At 35.8% G+C, this 22614-nt stretch overlaps 1 protein-coding gene across 4 annotated transcripts in view; it reads right to left on the reverse strand.

The window, feature by feature from the left end:
* PTGFR (prostaglandin F receptor) overlaps positions 1-22614 on the reverse strand; it is a 147814-nt gene that overhangs the window by 87929 nt on the left and 37271 nt on the right. For 3 of the 4 annotated variants that reach the window (XM_037826833.1, XM_037826835.1, XM_037826834.1), the window contains exon 3: positions 13540-14469. The exons of the other annotated variant lie outside the window; for it this stretch is intronic. In XM_037826833.1, the coding sequence (XP_037682761.1) occupies positions 14167-14469 (303 nt within the window). In that variant the 3' untranslated portion in view covers positions 13540-14166. Of the gene's footprint in view, positions 1-13539; positions 14470-22614 lie in introns of those variants that run through there. 4 annotated transcript variants of the gene reach the window in all.

The raw sequence follows: 22614 nt of genomic DNA on the forward strand, positions 1-22614 counted from the left end.
ATAAGCCAGACACATAAGGACAAATATTGCAGGGTCTCACTGATAGTCACTATTTATAATATGTAAACTCACAGACATGAAATATAAGTTACCAAGATATAGAATGAGGCTAAAGAATGGGGAGCGGTTGCTTAGTATGAGCAGAATGTTCAACTAGGTTGAACTTAAATGTTTGGAAATGAACAGAGGTGACAGTAGCACATTGTGAGAATAACTAACAGAATGGTGCGTGAATGTGGTGGCAAGGGGAAGCTCAGAGTCATGTATGTCACCAGAAGGAAAGTTGGAGGTTAAAAGATGGGAATGTATAAAACAATGAAACTTGTGGTGGGCAATGTCTGAGATTAACTGTACAAATATTGGAAATCTCTTCCATAAACAGAACAAATGTATGATACTATAACTAGAAGTTAATAATAGAGGGGCGTATAGGAAAAAATATATACCTATTGTAAACTATATACTACAGTTAGTAATATTTCAATGTTCTTTCATAAACAGTAACAAATGTACTATACCAATACTATGAGTCAACAATGGAGGGGGGTGGTTAAGGGTATGGGAGGATTTGAGTTTCCCTTTTTTTTTTTTTTTTTTGTCTTTATTTCTTTTCTGGAGTAATGAAAATGTTCTAAAAATGAACAAAAATTAATTGTGGTGATGGATGCACAGCTGTATGATGGTACCGGGGGCAATTGTACACTTTGGATCTTTGGATAATTGTATGGTATGTGAACAATCACAATTAAAAAAAAATGTTACGTGGTGAAACAACAAAATCCCTCTTCCCTCAGAACTTCTGTGTGACTCTTACGTTAAGCAAAAGCAATATAAAGTAAGCAGTGAAGTTGCTGTTGCCTGAACCACAGCTGCAAGAGAAATGTTGTTGTCATTAAATTATAAGGAAATCTATCTTGACATCTCACTGACAATTCCTATTGGTAGAGAAGTTTTCTTCATCTTGAAGCGTCATTAGAAAATTGACCCACTTTTGATTGGAAACTTTCAGTCCTGTGGTTTTCCCTACTGATGTGACAATTCCATTATATTCATTTTTTCTTTCTCTTTCTACTTCAACCTCCTAGCAGAAGAGTCAATAGGATTCTTTCTGGAAAGAGCAGCAGCCATTTCTGGAAAACAGGGCCGAATGTTGTTCCTTTGAAAACCACAAACTGTATAAGCAGTAAGAACCCAGCTGTGCTAGTTTGAAGCTGTTATGTACCCCAGAAAAGGCCATGATATTTTAATTCATTCCCGAGGGTACAGACCTGTTGTGTGCCCTTTTGGTTTGGTTATGTCAATTTGAGATGTGACCCACCCTATTCACGGTGGGTCTTAATCCTTTTACTAGAGTCCTTTGTGAGAGGATTAAGGACAGAAAAAGCCAAGAAAGCTTAGAGAGAAAAGCCCCAGAGAAGCTGAGAGAGGATCTACAGAAGCTCAGAGAGGAGGCCACTGGAACCAGAAGCTGAAAGAAATGAAACCCAGGAGCAAAAGACCAGCAGACACTGGCCATGTGACTTTAATTCCTGGATGCCCACAGCCTGTCTTTAGAGATGGTATCATCCTGTTGAAGCCTTAATTGGGACATTTCACAGACTTAGAACTGTAAATTTGTAAAGTAATAAATCCCCATTGTAAAAGTCAACCCATTTCTGGTATATTGCATTCCAGCAGCTTTAGAAAAGTGAAACGCCAGCCATTCTACTTTTCCAAATAACTAATATTAATGATAATAAGTAACCATAACAATGATGTCACACTCAAGGTGGAGATTTTATTTTGGCTGGTATTTTTTTTTTAATAGCAGGCTCATGCTTTCTCACAGTCAATTATCATAAGAAGGTGAAGAGTGACCAATTTGGAAGCCATCACTTTTCAATGATGACCTAGATTTTTTTCACAAATATCTGACAATCTGTAAAATTTAATCTGCAGTATTCCCAGGGTCTCTTATCCTAAAGGAAATCACACAAGATAAAAGGAAAACAAATAGGCATATAATCAGACTGGATAGCCTGGCAGAAATATATACCTCAATTACTTTCTCCATTTTATTTTCTCTATTTTCTACTTTATTGGTAAATATTACTTCATCCAGTTCCCTAAGTAACTTTATTTGAACCTTCTTGGTTTTCTTCCTATTTGATGAACATCAGTGTTTAAAAGTTAGTAAATTACTTTCTCAGAGATCAAGAATGCATAGAAGCATTGATCTCTCTTGGGATTTATGCTATTTTATGACTTACTGCTCTAGAACATTCCTTTTAAAATTATTATATAGAGTAGTAGTACTCAGGAAAAGATCACAAATTATTGTTAAGAATTGCAAGAAACTATGTCCTGCTTCTTATCAAGAATTGTGCTTCCCAAAATAGTGTTCAAAGGGATTCCAGTAAGTATGCCAGGCAAAAAGTTTTTGTCCCAGCTAATACATTTTTTAAACCATTAATCAAAATTAAATAGGTTTTGTGCTATTGTACATTGTAACACACCCTGAAAAAGACCTAGAATGACTTTTTCAAATGTATTTGACCAAGGAAACATTTATTTAAAGAGCATTAACCATCTCTCATGCATTAGAGTTTAAGAGAAGCTAATATATGAATACAAGATCATATGTCAAAGAAAAAACATAAATACTGTACCATAGCACTTCCCAGCACTTAGGAAAGTTTCCAAATATCTTGGGTTGGGTGATTCCTGTGAGTCTGTATTACTTCTGTCACCTGCCAACAATCTGCTGTCTTAATCAAATCTTTGTGATTTTTTTCTAGATAATTTTCTTTAGTCTAGTGAAAGAAAGTGGTGCCATTTGAAAAACTGTATATTTGCAAACTTTTTGCATCAAATTTGTATGCCACAATTTGGTAATTTACAGAGAAAAGTCATTTGACATTCCAACTGCATGAATTAAACTCAATCTCACTAAGGAAACTTGGCTATCTTAGATTCTCTCTTTTCTTGCCTGCCAGCTCTTTATCAGTGCAGTTCTCCTAACACTTCTTTTTGTAAACACAATACTCTACAACATTCATATTTAATAACAAGATTATGGCTGATGAATGCACAAATCCTTTTAGGAACCTACAAGGCACTTTTTCTTTACTTCAGTTGCATTGTAAAATGGTGATAATAATACCTGCTCATGAAGTTTTTGTGAGTATTAAGAAATGTGCTTCAAGTACAATGACTAGGATAGCATATACTCAAAAAATGTATTTCCCACTCCTTCCCTAGACACATATATATTTCCTTCACCAGCTGCCAAAGGGCAGCTGGTGCAGAAGTATATGGACATCAATAATGTCAGGTAACTTTATTGCCCTCAAATTTCTTAAAGTGAATTATCAATAAGAATTAAATATTTCTTTTTAAAGAAGTATTCATTCTAATTATGCATTAATTAAATGTAATTACATTGCTGATTAAAGAGGTAAGGCATATTTCTGGAATAATTAATGATACTACTTAGGATATATATGTATATATAAACATAGAATCCTTCAGTCATTTTTAAATGACATTATCCATGTGACCTTCTTAATAATGGGTCAAAAGTACAGTCCTATGAGTCAGGGAGTTCATATGGCTCTTCAATTATACCACCACTCTAAAAATTTGACATGGCGGCAGTGTAGCCTGTATGTTAAGATGCTGGTGAGTTAATCCTTTCTCTGAACTTTAAAACATATGAGTTCTCTAAGCCATAGTTTTCTGTCTGTATAAAATGACAATAGTAATATAATGACAAAATAATACCATGATAAGATTAAAATGAGATCATTGATAAGCTTACAAATCTGAAATCTCAGCTAAGAGAATGTCATTGTCATTGCTTGATAAAGAAACCCACCCATGGCCCAATTCAGCTAGTCTCAGAGTACAATCATACTTATTGGTAAACATACCAAATAATGATGGAAGGAGACTCACAAATCTCAGAGAAGGGAGAATGGTTATAGACCGCTAAGACTCTCCATAAAGGATCCACTACAGACAAGATTATGAAGGGCTTTTTTCACCATGCTATGTAGTTTGGACCTGATTCTATAGGCCATGAAGAATCAACATAATCTGAAGGTATGTAGGTAAAATTGAACTTTTTAGGAAGAAATTCCCAAATTCAATGTGAAGGTACAAAATTGTGACCCTTCAAGGAACAAAGTGCTGGAAATGAAGCCAACTAGGCAGCTATAGATCAGGTAAAACATGATACTTGAACTGCAGTGACAATTGCAATGAAGAACAAAATTAAGAAGCTTGCATGTTGGGACTCAACAGTCATCTACCATCTCTTAGTCTTCAGAGCAGAGGATGACTTGTATCTATAAAGAAATGTGTCATTCGGCAAGTGGAGGTCTAACCACAGGCTGTTTCTCAAATGGAATCAATATTTTAAAATTTTGACACTCTTACCTCCTTGAAAAATTTACTCAGCATCACAATTGAATTGCTGACTCTCAGAGGGTGGTTATAATTTTATAAAGAATTACTGGTAACGCTTGTGAGAGCTGAATGATTTCCAAAGGTAATTTTGTAATGTGATGATACATCTCCCATTCCTAAAATCTGCAAAGATTTTTTTTCTAAGGCTACAGACGGTCAAATCATTTTTTATCCTACATTAACCCTAAAAAGTTAGGGTTATCTGGAAAGTTCCTAAACACATGTACAAATGAATAACAGCAATGTCAGCTCATAGGTTGAGTGACTGCTACTGCTTCTTTCAGTCAGAATGGAAAGCTATCTCAATTCTGAATTGAATCACAATCTATGATAGGTTTCTCTAGATATATAAAGGCAAGCTGCTCCAAAATGTGCTTGTATTTTACTTGGACTTAAGCCTTAATGGGTTTCAATCAGCAGAGGACTGAAAACCTGTTTTCATAGGCGTGGAAGGTTAACAACATGCTTAGGGACCATAGGAAGCAAAGCCAGTTGATTCCACATCCACGTTATAGTGCAAAACCACAGCCAACACACAAATCCAAACTCTTTCTCACTTCAGGGCCCTGGGACATGTGGTTTGTCTTCGAAAACTATTCCCCGTCATCACTTTCCCTTGGTTAATTTTTACTTATCCTTCAGGGTTCAGTCTGAATATCAGTTCACCCAAGAAATCTAATCTAATTTCCCAGGCTAGATTATATGACACCCCTTCCCTCCTTTCACTTCAAGGCATCCCATTTCTTTCATAGCACTTATCATAGTTGTAATTATCATGCCTGTTTAATTTTGATTCAATAGCTTTGATTCACATTAGACAACAAATTCTTCAAGGCCTGAGATATCTTCTGTTTTTTTCTACACTGTATCTTTAGTGAATAGGATGGAGTCTATTTGTTAAATAAATATTTGTTAAATCAATTCAATGAACAAATGAATAATTTAAAGGGTTCAGAAACAAGATGTGAGAAATCAGCACAAAAAGGATCCTAGAACCCAACTTCAGGGCTAGGTGATTAGGCAGAAAGAGACAAGTTTTTGTTTACTGTGAGAAATAAGGATGGGAAGTGTGTGCCACATGTCAGAAAGAGAGTAAGATGTGCAGGAGCCAGGGCTAGCTCTTCTAGAGAATTCTGCGTCATGGGAAATGCCATTATTTCTTAAGGCATCACTAAGGACACTTTTGGTATCTGTCTAATCATGATTTGGAAAGTAAATAGTTATGCATCACCTCTAATTTTAGCTTTGCTAATTCTCAAGACATTTTTGAGCTCTCTGTTTTACATTTGCTTCTGAGTATCACTGTGACAAAATCACTAATCTTGTAAAACCAAAATCATAAAATGATGGTATATGTCCCAATCTTCAGAAAACTATATCCTGTTGCTCTTTTCAACTCTTCTAATAGTCCAAGTTTCACAGATTAGTATATTTGGCACTGAGATTTCAGCATGATACATTTAAAGAAGTCACTACTAAAACATTCATGACTGTGTTTATATTTGATATCCTTGGTAAGTTTCACAGCAACCAATGATATAGTCTTCTTGAAAGAGAGGGGAACTTTCCTGGATAGAAGAGTATCTTGAAAAAGCACAGCTCGGACTATTGCTTCAATAGCTTCCTCCTCCACCTACCTTAAAAATACCATTTGTTTGGATTTGTATATAAAAGACCTTATATTTTTATAGCTTTTAGAATGGGATTTTGCTGTCAAATATTTTATTTGGTTTTGATCTACTTATTTTCAACTGTCGTTCTAATAGTTTTGAATAAGATCCACTACAATAGTTTACTTGTCCCAGATGAAAAGTATTAGTATTATATTTTATTTGGAAACTAAAAAGTTTTAGCACCCCATGGAAAGCAAACAACTAACTATAGATTTATCTTACTAGAGTAGACAATTATTTTAGGACCCACTGAATCAAAGGAGAGTGGAAAATACAAAGATCAAAGAAGATTATAAATATTGGAAGTGTAAGGAGAAAAAAGTAAAATTAAATCAAATAGCTTTGAACTTTTCTTTTAGAAAAAAAACCTTTTGGTTAGATTTATAAAATGTAAGCAATATTACCGAAGACTACTGTCCTAGTTTGCCAAAGCTGCAGAATGCAAAACACCAGAGACGGATAGGCTTTTATAAAACGGGGGTTTATTTCACTACACAATTACAGTCTTAAGGCCACAAAGCATCCAAGGTAACACATCAGCAATCGGGTACCCTCACCGGAGGATAGCCAATGGCCTCCGGAAAACCTCTGTTAGCTAGGAAGGCAGCTGGCGTCTGCTCCAAAGCTCCGGCCTCAAAACGGCTTTCTCCCAGGACGTTCCTCTCTAGCAAGCTTGCTCCTCTTCAAAACATCACTCCCAGCTGCACTCCCTTTTCTCTCTTTGAGTCACCTCATTTATATAGCTCCACTGATCAAGGCCCACCCTAAATGGGTGGGGCCACACCTCCATGGGAATACCTCATCAAAATCATCTCCCACAGCTGGGTGGGGCACATTCCAAGCAAATCCAACCAACACCAAAACTTCTGCCCCACACAAGACTACAAAGATAATGGCATTTGGGGGACACAATACACTCAAACCGGCACAACTACTATGGGAATTTTGTCAGTCTACATGATGACAAAATTCCTTTTAAAGCAAATAAAAGATTTGAGACCAGCTATCCACATAAACTTTAGCCTCACTATTTTTGTCTGCTTTATGTTTTTGTGTGTGATTTTTGCCATCTTGATCTGTATCATCCCACGTTCTTCTAGCTCTTTTCTGCATAGCTCTTATTTTTTCAGGTTCAATTTATTTGTGGTTGGGCAAAAATGTATTTAAGAAAGGAATAAAATAGTCATTACTAAAATAGTGATATAATTTTGCATTGTCAAAATGCTTTGTGGTGCTTTTTGACTAAGTTTCACATCACTGCCATCTGTGGTAGGTTAGCCTAACTGATTAGACCAGTGATTCTCAAAGAATATTCCTTACAGCCACAGTAACTCCATTGCCTGGAAACTTGTTAGAAATGTAAATTCTCTGACACCAACTGAGACCTACTGAGTCAGTCTCAGGAGTGAGGCCCAAAAATTTGTTTGGACAATCCCTCTAAATTAACCTGATGCATGCTAACATTTGAGAAATCACTGGAGTGACAATAGTGCCAATAAATTGGAGGTCATGATTTTAATCCTTTTGTGGACCAGTTAGTGTAGCTTCATCTCAACATCACTAACTTTACTCTCTTTTTTTTCATATATATTCTTTTTTATTTCCTTGTTATACTGTCCCAAAACAGAGACATTCAACAGTAGTTAGAATGGCCATCTTCCAATATTTAAAAAAGCCACATCCCTCAATGGGTGAACAAAGTTAAGAGCAGTAACCTAGAGTTCAGCTGAGTAAGCCACTGTGGAGACTTAAGTGACGAGGGCTTCCAATTTCAGAGTGATATGTCTTCAATGTGCACCATCATTTTAGCGGAAAAACATAATTTAAATTTGGTGAAATGAGATTCATCTCTAGACAGGATTAGTAACAGCATTCACTGATTTTCACATTCTCCTTTTGTAAATTGTGAAGAAAATGAATGGTAGCTAGAAGATCAATGGAATTCCAGCTCCAACTGCAGATAGAATGATGATATATCAGGACAAAACACCTATATTTTGATTTACAAAGCTAACAACAGTTTTAAATCTGCAATTTAATTACAGAGCAACTACACCACCTTTTCAAATGGCAAAAATACAAAAAAAGTTACTAACTTTACTCTTAATTAGCCCACTTAATCATCTGGAAACTGTATGCTGTTGGTCAAAGGCAATATCTGGCAAAAAAGGAAAAGGGCATTATATAAAATTATGTTCTCTGCTAAAAAATCAACTCAAAGACCATACCTTATTGCTGCTAGGCTAATAATGTAATCGTTTAATACCAAAGGTAGTATTATTTTGATTATTTTATGATCTAGACTAGTGTTCCTAATCTATGGGAACAATAGAGGCCAGGGGAGCTTTGTTCAATACTTCAAAAAACCTAATGGAAATTAATACAAATAAGATTTTCAAAATATAACTGTGTTTTCTAAAATTACTATCATGGTGTTAGTTCTGTTGGTTATGCATTTGGGATTTAAAAAAAAAGTTCTCTACCTCACATGAAACACCAAAATAAATTCCATAAAAACTACAAAATCTAAAGATTAAAAACACAAACTCTAACTGTAGAAGATGATATGTGAGGATATATTTATAATCTTTATTTAGAGAAAGTCTAAATAAGAAACAAAATAAAGAATCCATAAGAGATTAGGTCTACCTAAACAAAAATTTAAAACTCATGTATGGTGAAAGATACCGAAAACACAGAAGCAAATGACAGACTAGGAGAAAAGCATTTGTAATATAAGTGAAAAATAAAGGTTACCCCATGTATATCCCTGATATACATAGCCCTCCACAAATCAATAAGAGAAAAACCAACCTGTTAAAAATGGGCAAAGGTCAGGAATAGGAAATTCACAGAGGAGAACAAATGACCAATAATCATATGACAAGATGCTCAAGTTTATTAGCAATGGGAAATTCAAATTAACATAACAAAGCATGATTTTAAAATGATATATTTTTGCCTATCAGTTTGGAAAAATGAAAAAGATCACTAAAATACAAAGTAGGTAAAGAAAGGGTGAGTGTACACTTTGCCCATTTAACAGGGAAAAAAAAGTTACCACTATAACAACACTAGAATGCATCTTTGTGAAGTTGGTGGTTTTGCCAATTCAGCATTTAATATAATTCAAATAAAATTCAATATGATACTCTAAAAAGGGGACTTTGTTTTTATAAATGGAAAGTGAAAGTGCGTTTCAAATCTAAAATATAGTTCCTTTACGATTCCGATAATTCTGCCTCTATTATATCATGAAAAAGGATAAACATTAAAATAGCATTTTTATTTTTCTTTCATAAGCCATCTATGTTGTCAACTAAATTCTGAAATAAAAATATACACTACCAAATATGAGATTTTTTATAGAGTAAAAACATTCAAACTACTTCCTCTTAATTTCATAAGGAAACAGTGCAAAGACAAAAATATTATTTCAATCAAATCCTTATGTACCAGAAAATCAACAACTTCAGAAGATGCTGCAATTAGGCAACACTGGGCACTGCACAGAAGTGTCACTTTCTGCATTTTTAAAAACCAAGCTTTTTCCTTTTTATTCTATAGTGATTTTTTTAAATCATCTCAAATTTTTATCAATTACAAGTATAAATGTGGCATTCTTTCTGCCTTATATTTATAGATTATAAGAGCATATTTCTCAGTACTTATAAAGAATAAGTACTAAATGTTTTCATCCCATGATTTTCCTAAGGGGCAGGGGGGATCATTGTTCCTGCTTGAATACTATTAGGAAAGCAAGAGTAAAAGATATTTTGCCAAATGTGGAAGCATTAGTACTAGCCGTCAATTACTTTCAGTTCTCCTCCTGAGAGTATCATAGGGTTGTACTTCCCTGTCCTCCTTGAAGTTAGTAAGGCCATATCACTTGCTTTGGCCAAAGAAGTGTGAGCAAAAGTAAAAAATATTAACCCCAGGTAGAAACTCTAACAAGTGCATGATTTGCCATTCTCTTTTTATTCTCTCTTGTATGGGCCCAGCAACATGCTAAGATGGTGACTGTTTTGGTGCACCAGTTATCTAAATGATTACAATGAGCAGAAACCATATAGATGAGATATAAAGCTTTGTGTGTTGAAATCATCGAGGTTTGGGGTTATTTGTTATCATGGATATAAATGGTTTCTTCTGACGCCTAGGATGACACATTTTAGCAATGATCTGGATCCCATCTGAATTATAACTTGCTTAGTAAGGTGATGCACAGGAAAAGGAGCAGATGACAAAGCAGCAAGGGGGTATCAAAAGGTAATAATGGAAAGCAAATTGAGATTCCATCCATCTAAGAGCAGATAAAAATGGTAGTTTAGATTCATGAGTCACAAGTTTCATATGACCTTCTTAAAAATGACCACTCCTGATAAACACTAGTCCAAGTTTATTACAAAATCATGTTTGAAGTTTTCAACTTATCAAAGCACTAAAATTACATGGGTTGCATACTGATGAAAGCAACAAAATATACATATCACTATTGAATCTCTTACACAATCCAACAAGTATACAGAGCACAAATACATTTATTCTCATTACAAAGAGAAACACATTTCATCTACAATAAAATATGTCAGTAACAAGTTGAAGTCCAACTTTATTTAGTAGTTAATAAAATATTCTGACACCCAGATGAAGAAGTAAGAAAGTGTACATTTGTATTCTTTATATTCTAATTTGGGCAGTTTATTAATTTGGAGCAATGATGGTGAAACAGATGAAGTTAGCAACAGGTTTCACAAAAAGTTCACTCTCTATGTTTACTAAGTGCTCAATTATTTGAGTTCTAAATTCAGATTAGGCACAAAAGTAAAACAGGTTGGACCTTTTAAGTTTGTAAGTGAGCAAACAAGTTCATTTGTTACACAACACAGAGTTATGTGTGTATGTACATGTTAATTTTTAGGTTATTTTTCCATTTTAGCTATACAGACAATGAGAAGCAACTTTCTGCCTCTAGGGAAAATATTTTTTTAAAGCATACTTCTATCACCTAGCTAAACCCATCAGTGAAAGTTCTGAATTGTTTGGATGCCCCCATAACTAATTATGAGTCAGCAACTATCTGTCCTTGTAATCACAATCATAAAAACCCACGGTTTTTTGGTGGTGTTTTTTTTTGAACTCACAAACACTGAAAACAAAAGCTTGGTGTTTTAAATCATTTCTCCAGAAAAATCATGAGCAAATATTATCTGAAATTGTTTGGATACTACTTTACCTAATAAGAAAGGAAACTGAGTTCCTCTGATGGTCTAATTACGAATTTTCAAATAAAGATTAAACACTTCAAATTGGTAAACTTGTTGAAAACTATTTGTACTATTTTCAGAAAGCCAAACAAAAATCCTTCTACTTTGAACATTTATATGAATGTTATTGGATCTATTTTTCATTACACAATAAATTGTCAACCTACACTGCAACAGAAATAAAATTCTAAAGTCAGGTATGCACATTGTTGTGGTCACTTTCTTTTATTTTACTTTCCTTAGAAGACAAGCCTAAAACAATTTAAATGCATATTCTTTCACTATTTTTTTTTTCACTTTTTTATGTCTACTTCTTGAGTTTAACATCACCATAAGACCAATTTGGTTGTCCTAAACCTATATTCAGAAACATAGATAACCCTTCCCTGTCACTCCCCAAAATCTTGAGGGACTACAACTTGAAAGACAAAATCTAGAGTGCCTCCCCGTCATCCTCCGAAACCTTGCATACTCATGCAGTCACATAAAGTCATATCCAAATATTTTCTCAATACAATTAAGCATGGCCAGGGTGATGGCAAAGAGCTACAATTCCGCCGCCAGGTTAGAAACCTCAAGGAGAAGAGACCTGGAGCCTCTGAATGAGTATCTTCTCTATGCCTCCCCCCAGTTGCAAGGCACGGAAGTCTTCACTACAGGACCCTACTCAGTGCAAAGAGGAAGGATGGGGCTTTGGTTCTTTGTACCTCAATTCAAAGGATTACTAACAACCTTAATAGCTGTGGGAAATAAACATCTCCTCTGATCTAGCTCAAAGTTCTTCTGGACTTTAAGTGCTCTTGAAATACATGAGAACATTTATGTAATGTGTAAGCAATCACAAATTGCAGTGGCTTTTTTAAAGCAAATATACTGGAGCTGTGTGTATGTGTATGTGTGTGTATACATACACCAAACTAACCAATAGGTAGCAGTTTAAATTTATATTTAAATTTATATTTAAATTAAACTGTCAGTTTAAATTAAAAACGCACAAAACTTGCAATTTCATGTTTATTTTGCACAAGGAAATTTTTGACTGCAATTCAATTTGGCAAGTATTTTTCAAGCATCTACCATGCACTCTATGAGAACAAACTAAATTGGTGTGATTAATCATTTGCTAGTTTTAAATTAAGAATATCATGTGCTCTTGTGTATATGTGTATTTCCCCTCTTTAAATCCACTGGCAAAATAGTTGTCTTTAAATCTTCAAAGCAGCTATCTGCTTTTCTTTTAATTTATTTATGAGAATTTACCAAAATTCACAAAACTCAACAAAGACTACCAATGTAAATTATCAGTCAAGAGCAGAAATTTAAGAATATAATCATGTAAGTCTAATTGAACTGCACAGATTTTCTGGAGAATCTGAAATCAACATCATTGGCAGGATGGTTTTAAAATAGACCCAAATTAATGAAAGCAAAGAACTCTTTTAAAGAAATGCATGTTCCAATTATAAATCACAACTACCTAACCTATGATCTGACAGACCCGGAATGTTTTGAATGACTACTAAAATTCCTTGGGCTGAATTATACAAACAAGGAAGAGGAAAGTCTGCATTATTATTGGGAAATTTGGAGCAAGATTATTATCCTTTGGTGCCTTGATTAACGAATATAATGATGAGCCCCAAATGTCTGGCTAATTGCCAATCCTCCCCTTAACTCTGGTAGTAACAAGCTATATAAGATGCCATCTTGCTTATCTAACGAACCTGCTAGCAAGAGAAGATTCTGATGTCCCTCTGTGTGTGTGTGCATGTGTGTGCAAACAGCAAGAACACACTAGTGCAGATAGTCCTTCGATAGTATATACATATTGTGTTTCTTCAGTTCTCTGACACAGAAATGACGGCTCAAGTTAAAGTGCCTTTTGCCAATTTTGCTTGCACCCAACACAGGGGTTTAGGTTCTATTTATTTGCATTATCCATTATAGATGGGAGAATTTGTTAGAAACTTCTATAATGCAAGTCTCCTGTACATCTGCTGAGAAAGTCTTCATTTCTCTGAAAGTTATTTAATGTGCATCAGTGCACCATAATTTTTCAGAGAGAAAAGGGATTATCTGCAAGCTGTGCAAATCCATGATTTACCAAAAAAAAAAAAAAAAAAAAAACCACCTTCGAACAATTTACCTTTGTAGTAATAAGTGCAAGTGCTCATATTTGTCAAATAGGAAGGGCTCACTCTAAATAAATCCCTAGATCTGGCAACTTAACCTCCAGACCAGCTATATTTGGTTGCTATTATAATATGCCTCACAGTGAATTCCATGTGATGTAACCATATGTTTATTGACTGAAACTACATAGTGAGTGGTAAAACAGCCCAGAAAAAAAAGAGGGAGAGGGTCCATTTCATTACATCTGGACTTAAGGAACAGCTGCAAAGTAGTAACCCCAAAGTAGCCATTTCAACATACAGGTAGCATTAAGATGTTCTCTGGCAAATAGGACAAGTGCATGCTTTAGGCCTCAACAGATTCACTCACTCCAAAAACATGGGTCACACAGATAGGCTCAAAATTGCTTTCAATTTGACTCCCACAGCATTATTTCATTGTGTTTACACCAAGTGAATGGAAAGCAAGTGAAAACATGAAATTATCCAGTTAACTTAACAAATTTCAACAGCCAAATCTCACAAAAGTACCCCTCAAACTACATGCTGAGATCTGAATTTTCCAGTTAGGTTATACATTCATGTATAAAATTAACTCAAATACTGCTGAAACTTTTCTTAATTTTGCTCTATACCTACACTGACTTACTGTCCTATTGAACTAGGTGCTTGCTGACTTATTTTCTCGGCAAGTGGTGACTCAGAAATAGCAGCAACCTTTAAGGAATTTTTGATGGAGCTAAGCTCCCAAACATGTAAGCTGATGACATGCACGCCACAACAGCGTCTAGCAATCTTGTAGAGCTGCTTAAGGACAGCCTTCCGTAGAAGAATATACACCCAGGGATCTAAGATTTGATTCCATGTTGCCATTCGGAGAGCAAAAAGTATTGTTTCACAGGTCTCCAGAGAACGATTTCCATTTATTCCAATGTTGGCCATTGTCACCTGGAAAACAAACAAAACAGGGAAATCAAGTGATACAGACATTTTTTTCCATCCCAGAGTTCTTTTTAACTTAACCAGCTATGCTATACAGTATTCATTCCACTTTCCCAAAGTGATGTCATTACTGACAAAAAGAAATGAACAATAGCTGCAACACTGATGCATACATGTAAATCCTTTGAATGCAAATTGACATCAGAACTACTAAAATGATAACTTCTATGGTAAATCAAATGTGTATAACTATAATTACCCAAAGGAGTACAAACACTCATCCCAGTAACTGAGTTTCTCTGACTCCTGGGAACAGTAAGTTCAAAGCTAAAACACATTTGTATATTTCAATGAAAAAAACTAAAGTGTATTTAAGTAAGTAAATTGATGTATACATAAGCTAACAAGAGTTTAAAGATGAATTGTAGAGCATCTGATATTAATTTATGCATGGTACCTAACTTTGATCTAGAAAGTTACTCTCTAGAATTTTCTACTTGGTTACTACAATGACACAAATGTTTTCCTTTTCATATTCCCTTTTCTGCATCCCTCACCCTACCCTTAACTTGGCTAAAATATCCCAAAAAGTAGGCAATGGAAATTTCTGAGATCTTTGAGGAAATGAGTACCCCCCACCCTCACCCCTCACTAACACTATGGCATAACAACACATGTATACTAGTTTGGACTCCGAACTCCATTGCCTGACCACCCATGCTGTTGAAGAGATCATATTTATGGAATCAGTTCCATAAATGGTCCCAGCAACAGATTATAACTGGTCAAATCACTGAGCCCAGCTTTGACTTCCAAAGAGACGAATGAGGGAGCTTTGAAAATATCTTGGACTATGAAAACAAACAAGAAATAACTGAACAAAAGTTGAAGCTGAAAAATTAAGGAAGGCTTGGACCATTATGCCACCAAGATAAATCCCAATAAAAAGAAAATCAAATCCTCCTGCTCTTCTTAAAGGACCATTATCAGAAATAAATTTCTTAATTTGACCCAATACTAATGGTTGAAGGATAAACGCACCTTACCAAAACCTTCATTATCTATGCAATACGGTAAAAACTCCTTAGCGGATTCCTTGATGATGGACCTGGAATCTACTTCTATAGTCTCATCTCCTCCACAAATGCCCTATGCTTCACTGTGAAGCCTAACCTGTCCCAGATGCACTGTGCTTTTTCTGAACTTTGGCTTATGTGACTCCCTTTGTTTTGAACTCATTCTTCCTTTCTCTTTCTGAAAAACTCCTATCCATCCTTCAAACTCCATGTAAAAATGGGTTCACCTCCATGAAACTTCCCCCCAACTTTACCAGGACAAATAAGCAAGTTGTTCCCTCCTCTGGGCTCCCACAGCACTCTGTCAATACCCATTATATCACTTACCACATTAAGCCTTTATCTGTACATCTATGTGCATCTCTCATTTTTCCTTTTATTCCTCCTACCTAGTACATAGCTGATACACAGCATGCACTCAGAGCTGTTGGTATGAATCAAATCATGTGTAATGTTCATTCTTTGAGGCTATTCCTAGCAGCAGGGCAACTAATGATCAGAGAAACATCTGACCAACCATTGCAAGTCTAGTATTTTGAGGGATAAAACGTTTCTAAAAGTTTTAATACAACAGTACCCACCAGTGAAGAGTTCCAGGGTGGTTTGTTACCACAAAAAGGACAAGATCTTGTGCATGCAGATCCCTTGGGAAATGGTTCATTCCCTTGAAGTTCATTTCCTGGGGAAATCATATAAACTGCAAGCCTAAAAATCCTGTAGCTAAGTAAGGCTGCCTGTGTTTCCAATACAGAAAAAACAGCAGTCCCCACACATTAGTACCTGGGTTAGGTACAGGTTCTTGTATCACTGTCCCACCCCCTGCCGGCCACCACCAACTGGATTGAAGAAATAAATCTTTATAGGCCCAGTTCATTTTAGGAGACAGTAGGTCCAAGACCTGACTGGCAGATGAACTGAGATACTTTCATTTTATGTATTTTCTTTACTCATCAGTTATTGACTGATTACCTGCTATGGGCGAAGCAATGTTCTAGGTGCTGAGGAAACAATAGTGAACAAAACAGACCCTGTGTCTGCCCTCATGGAACTTAGAATCTAGTTTGCTGGATTTTTTCTTCTTCAAGGTTGAACAAATAAATGTTTCTCTTGCTCACGAACAATAAATGGTACATTCCCTATTAATGAGTAGGTGGGCTCATGGGGCACAGCCAAGGCACTGCTCCCCAGTCGGGAATAAAGAAGTTCTGTGTAATTGCACGGGGCAGCTGGCCCTGGTTTTGAGATGTGCCGATCAAAACTGTCTGGGTTATATTCTCCTCTCTTCTCTGCAAAGGGCAATCACTAGCCATAAACAGACGCCAAGCCCTATGCTGAAGGAACCCAGGGCCCGCGCTTCTCTTCAGAACACCAACGCAATACCCAAACACCCAGCAGCACCACTTCTCCTTCCTCTGACTCTCAACCTCAGTTTGAAGACAAGCTGCTCTAAGGCCCTGCTGGAGGCTTGCACTATTCACATTGCCACCAGCAAAGGTGTGGGTGGAGGATTTATGTAAAAGAAAGTAATCGGGAAATTGCAGAACAACTTAGTATCCAACAACAGATAAACTATGGTAATTTCATGTAATGGATAAGCAAGGGTATTAAATCATGTTAAAAGAGCATTTAGTAACACAGAGAAAATGTTTGTGATTTGTTGTTAACTTTAAAAAAAGGAAGTTACCCATGCATGGACTGTGTGATCCCAGTTTTGAAACAAAACAAACATGTAATTTTGTGCATAGAAAAAAGACTGGGTGTGCTAATTAATATTAATATTAAATATTTTAAATATTTTAAATTAAAATTAATATTTTCATTGGTTAAGTCTAGATGGTAGAACTAAGGAGGGTTTTGATTTTCTCCTTCTAAATGTTTATCTCTAATTTACTAATTTTTTAGATAGATAATGCATTGCTTTTGTAATTTGGGTTTTTTCCTTCTGAACAATTTGGTGAAATATACTACCTTACCAGAAAATCATAGCTAATGTGGATTGTTTATGCACGTCTCTCTCTCTGTGTAGAATAAGGTGGCAATGAAGTTGCCACTAAATTGCCTGAAAAACTTAGGATATGAGAAGACTGGCACGAGACTGGCAGGAGCTGAGGAATGTCTGCATGTTGGGCCAACAAAAACGGTGCAAAGCCCTTTCCCTGGACCCTGTCTACAGTCACCACACAAGCCTGGGGAGCATTCTCTTCTGGCAGACCCACCCAAACTTGAATTCCAGAGAACTGCAAACAGATTCTCATCATACTCTCAGTCTTTCATCTGGTTTCCAAGAGCTACGCAGCACATGGAACTAAGACGTTATTTTTCTAAACTATCTTACTTTGGGCCTTGGCAGGTGATGGTTATTTGTCTTTGTTAAGGATTAGAATTCTAACTGAGAAGTGGACAAGGGCCAAGGGTTGGGATATTCTGTGGACAAATCAATGACTTAGCCTGACACCTCTAAGTCTGAAATGACACTCAACACTAAGGTGGAAATGAGGCAAAATTGAGTGGGAAGAAGAGTTTATGTGCACAGCCAGGTTGAAAAGAGCAAAATAGATAGATGATGTAATATAATCTCTATTCATTTAGGCCACAAAATACAAGTATGTCAACTGTTGAGGTCACCAAAAGTGATTACTCTACAGGCCACTTTGCTCATACATAGCCGAGTCCAGTTTTGCTCAAGTTTTATTTCTGGGAGTTATTTCATTTTCCCCTATCCTATATCTGTATATATCTCAACCAAGTCTGGACTCCAGCTGCTGTCTACAGTATAAAACTAGTAAATTCAAGAATTTAGCTTCAGTTAATTTGGGTATTCATAAATCAATCCAGCAGTGAGTCGTTTTGAATGTCTATTGGGTGCTAGGTATTGTGCTAGATGCTAGAGATGCAGACATGAAATACAGCAAGTCCTATCTAATATATAGTATTTTTATTTATTAATATTTGTCAAACTAACTGAATGAATGAAGTTCCTATGAGAAGACACTGATAAGAAAGGAAACAGTTACTATGCTGTAAGTTGTATAATAAAGAGAAGTAAAAGTTGCAACATGCAGGGCTGTTTACTGGTATATGATCACAGATGCGGTCATTCAAAATAAGTTTCTGCAATTTTTCTGGTACTTCCAAGCTTCAGTTATTCCAACTCTACTATTTTTAATTTATTGTGAATGTAAGGCAATTGTCCTGAATTTTTCCTTGGCAGTTTTTTTAAGGAAATTTAAGTGAGTACATAATCAAAACCACCTCTGGTGGAATGTTCAACTTCTTTAGCTATCAAATCATTTTCTAGAATTCTTTAACATCTCTTTTCATATGAACACTGTCCATACCAATTATACACAGTTCTCATACAGTCTTAGAAGCAGTTAATTCATCTTATTAGTGGAAGTGGGCTGTTCATTTCCTCCTTTCTGTCGTCATGGATGAAGATTAGTTCAAAACAGTTTTTGGGGGGAATGGAAAAAGGTACACAGAAGTACAATTCATTGATTTGCAAATTATTGGCCCTTATCACATTGTTATCCAAAGACTAACCCTTCAGTATGAAACTTAAATAACCACAGAGAGGGGGTTAATTGTGATTGTACAATTACAATCCAACCTTACAGGATGATGAAGAATGTCCATCTGGCCAAAGGATGACCATTACGTTTCCATGTTTAGAGAATTTTAATATATACATTAATTTAGATAACTAATGACTGAAAAACTACATATAAATGATTGATTTTATATTGCATAGCACCTATGAGTATTTTCAAATGAGAAATTTCCTTATTTTTCAAATAGAATATTTTATCTCTGCAACAGTGACTATAAGAACCTTCAGAAAAAGTACTATTTTGCAATTCCTGAATAAAATACTTTTTAAAACAAACTGTAACAAATGGAAATGTAGAGCTCTGACAGTGAGCATCTTTTCATCGATAAACTTTTCCATATCTAAATAAAATAAATTTCTATTCATTGGATATAGAAGATAATAATACTTAAATCATTTCCCATTTATTGAATACCCATTAAAATTAAGAGACATGGTAGCACAGGCTGAATGATTCAGAGATGAGTAAGAGAGAAATATAACAATAGTAAAAAAGAGAAAAAAAGGACAAAAGCATATTATATCTCTTATATCATAGCACTTGGATAGCAATGAAATACTGCCCACCCCCAAAGTATATATACAGGTTACAAAATACAAACATTTGTACAGATTTATTTTTTTCTACTTGATTTGCTGATTAACCAAAGGCCCAACTGATAGCACAATTCTTAAAGACTTACAAAGTTGCAAAGAAATGAGGAAATAGCACAAACCATAACAATACTATCCCCTTTGGAATGGAGTAATCCCAAATTGTAATACTTTATATGCATCTTTGCTCCTGGACACCTGCTGAGGAAATGATGTGGAAAAGAAACAGTGGGAAAAATTTTAAACTGAACAGAAAAAGAAAAAAAAATGATAGAAAAGAAAGATGTCAACACCTGAAAAAACAAAAAGATAATCTCTCTAGAAACAGTTCATGATAAACACCTTGTAGAGTCCATGTATTTTCATTTGTCATTCCAGTCTCTGCTCCCAGGCCTCCACTTTTTTTTTTCTTTTAGCCTATTTGGTGGGAAGATTTATGCCACAATCTCCTAGAATAACTTTCTGTGGTCCTCTGCTGCTAATTCTTACAAGATAATGTTGTAATTTTGTTTATGACACTTTTCAAAGGCGTAAAATACAGTCATTTATCCATGGGCACTAAATACTAACAAAAAATTAAAATTAAATAAAATCTATATACATGCTATATCACATGTGACCATTTCTTTAAGGGAAAAATTGGGAAATACAAAATGACTATAATCAAAAGACATGTTCTACAGAACAAACCAAGATACACTGGGTTACAATGACAGTAAATTCTTCAAATTGAATGAGACAAACTACACAGTCTTGAGAAATTCCTTATTACAAACTGCAGACAATCATAGAACTTGACCCACTTTCAAAATACGGGTCAGCACCAGCCCTCAATAATGGGTCATTCTGGCAGTCAGGGGAAAGCTAATTTTATACTCTGAATTAGGAGAAAGACAGAAAATCTCCTTTAAACCAGTGCAGCATGCCATACCACTGAGGAGTGAGAGATACAGCCATGAATATTAACTAGAACTAGCGCTGATTATTTCCCTGTGCCAGAGTGGCTCTTCTTAACACGTTAGCTCAAATAATCCTCACAACCCTATGGCATAGGTATCTACATTTTACAGATAAGGAAAAATTCTTGCAAAATAAGGGACCTGCCCATGGTAAGTGTCAGGGCCTGAATTAAAGCCTATCCAGGGTCCATCCTCCTAATGACTATGCCAGTCTGCCTAGGGGCCCTGCAGTTGCCTTCCTCAATCTTCTTAACAAACTTTGCCCAGGAGAGTAGAGAAGGCTTTCTGAGGAGCTGGAGACATTTACAGAGGCACTTGCCTGCAGGAACAAAGACCTCCCAGCAATGAGGCAGGGAGGGAAACAGGTCCTTGAGATCTGTTGCAATGTCAAGAGAACTGTCTTTTCTGCCCTTGGCCCTGACCCTGCTTCTGTCAACATCTCCACCCACTCCAAGGCAGTGGTGAGGATAGGAGAAAGCAAAGGAGAGTCCAGACCCCATCCCACTTGCAAAAATGCCTGAGGAAGCCCTTGCCTTTCTTGCTTCAGATTTTCCTTTCCCCTGAGACAGGCAGAGGATAATAAGTCAGAAGCAAACAAACAAGGCTGAGGATCGATTGTCTCCAAGTCTGAGGGGTCCAGGGAATTCAGTTTAAATTTCTTAGCCCCAAATTAATCATGGTCTGCAGTAAAAGATTACATGTCTGTGTAATCACTACCACTAAGACTAAGCTCATGCTTCAGAGAGGAAAGCCGAAACATAATTGAAGAAATTCCAAGAACAGGGGAAACTGAAATGTGCCTTCATTTATTCCACACACACCCAGGATGATCTACATCCACTGCACGTGACAAGACAGATTCACAAAATCTTAGCGAACAAAGGAAAGCTTCCTTTATCCAGTTCAGTCTTTGCAAAGCAGAAAGTCCTTGCAGGCATCACTATCTGCTGGAAAAGACTCAGCACTCCTCATGAAAGAGTTTGTGCCATTTTTAACGGTGTGGAGTAGTTGCAAGTTCTATTATCATGAGCTAAAATTTACTCTACATATACTAGTTTTGTTCTCCAGAGCATCATAGAATAAGGTTCCTTGCTAAATAAATGTCAGTCTTTCATGTACTTTAAAAATAACACTAGTGTTGTATATTTCTCCATTTCTTCAACTATTCCTCAACATGGTTTGCAAATCCCTGACTGTCCACCTCTTACACTCTGGTTTCCCAATCTTCCTTTAAAAAATTGCACTGGCCATAAATAAACACAACACTCTAATGAGTACAAAATTCAGAAGAACAATCATTTCCTGTCATCTGGACAAACTACTCCTATTTGTACCTCAAGATTATATTATTCCCTGTATACACCCGGGTGACCTGCTCTTAGTACATTACAGGAAATAAGTTTATTACTTGTTAATTTTACTCTTGGTGAATACATAGAATAAGACAACCCTCAATTTTCCCTGCTTGTTTTACAAATTATTTGAAGATATGGAAGTGTGGATATATAAATATTTATACATAAATATGCAGTTACAGTTGCATGTATCTGACTCTATATTAATGGATTTACTTGATGGTATAAATACACAATTCTGAAGCCTCAGATGTCAAACCTGACCCAGCATCCATTTAAACATTTGGGATGAATTTATACCCCTTGCTGAGAGCAAATAGATGCACATGTCCTTTGGTCCACTTTCATGATGCATCTCAAATCCATGCCTTGCTTTCCTTGCCCTCTCTTGTTTAGTGTTACTTAGTGTCCCATCACTTAAAATACAGGTCATTATGTTATAAGTCCCTAGCTGGTTTTCCTGTCTCAGTCATTCAATTAATTTATTCTATTTATTAAATAATTCATAAATGCCAAAAAGCATCATTTTTTCCCTTTCTCTTATAGAAATAATTTAC

Source organism: Choloepus didactylus, chromosome 2, assembly GCF_015220235.1.
Source record: "Choloepus didactylus isolate mChoDid1 chromosome 2, mChoDid1.pri, whole genome shotgun sequence".
NCBI classification, from domain to species: Eukaryota; Metazoa; Chordata; class Mammalia; order Pilosa; family Megalonychidae; genus Choloepus; species Choloepus didactylus.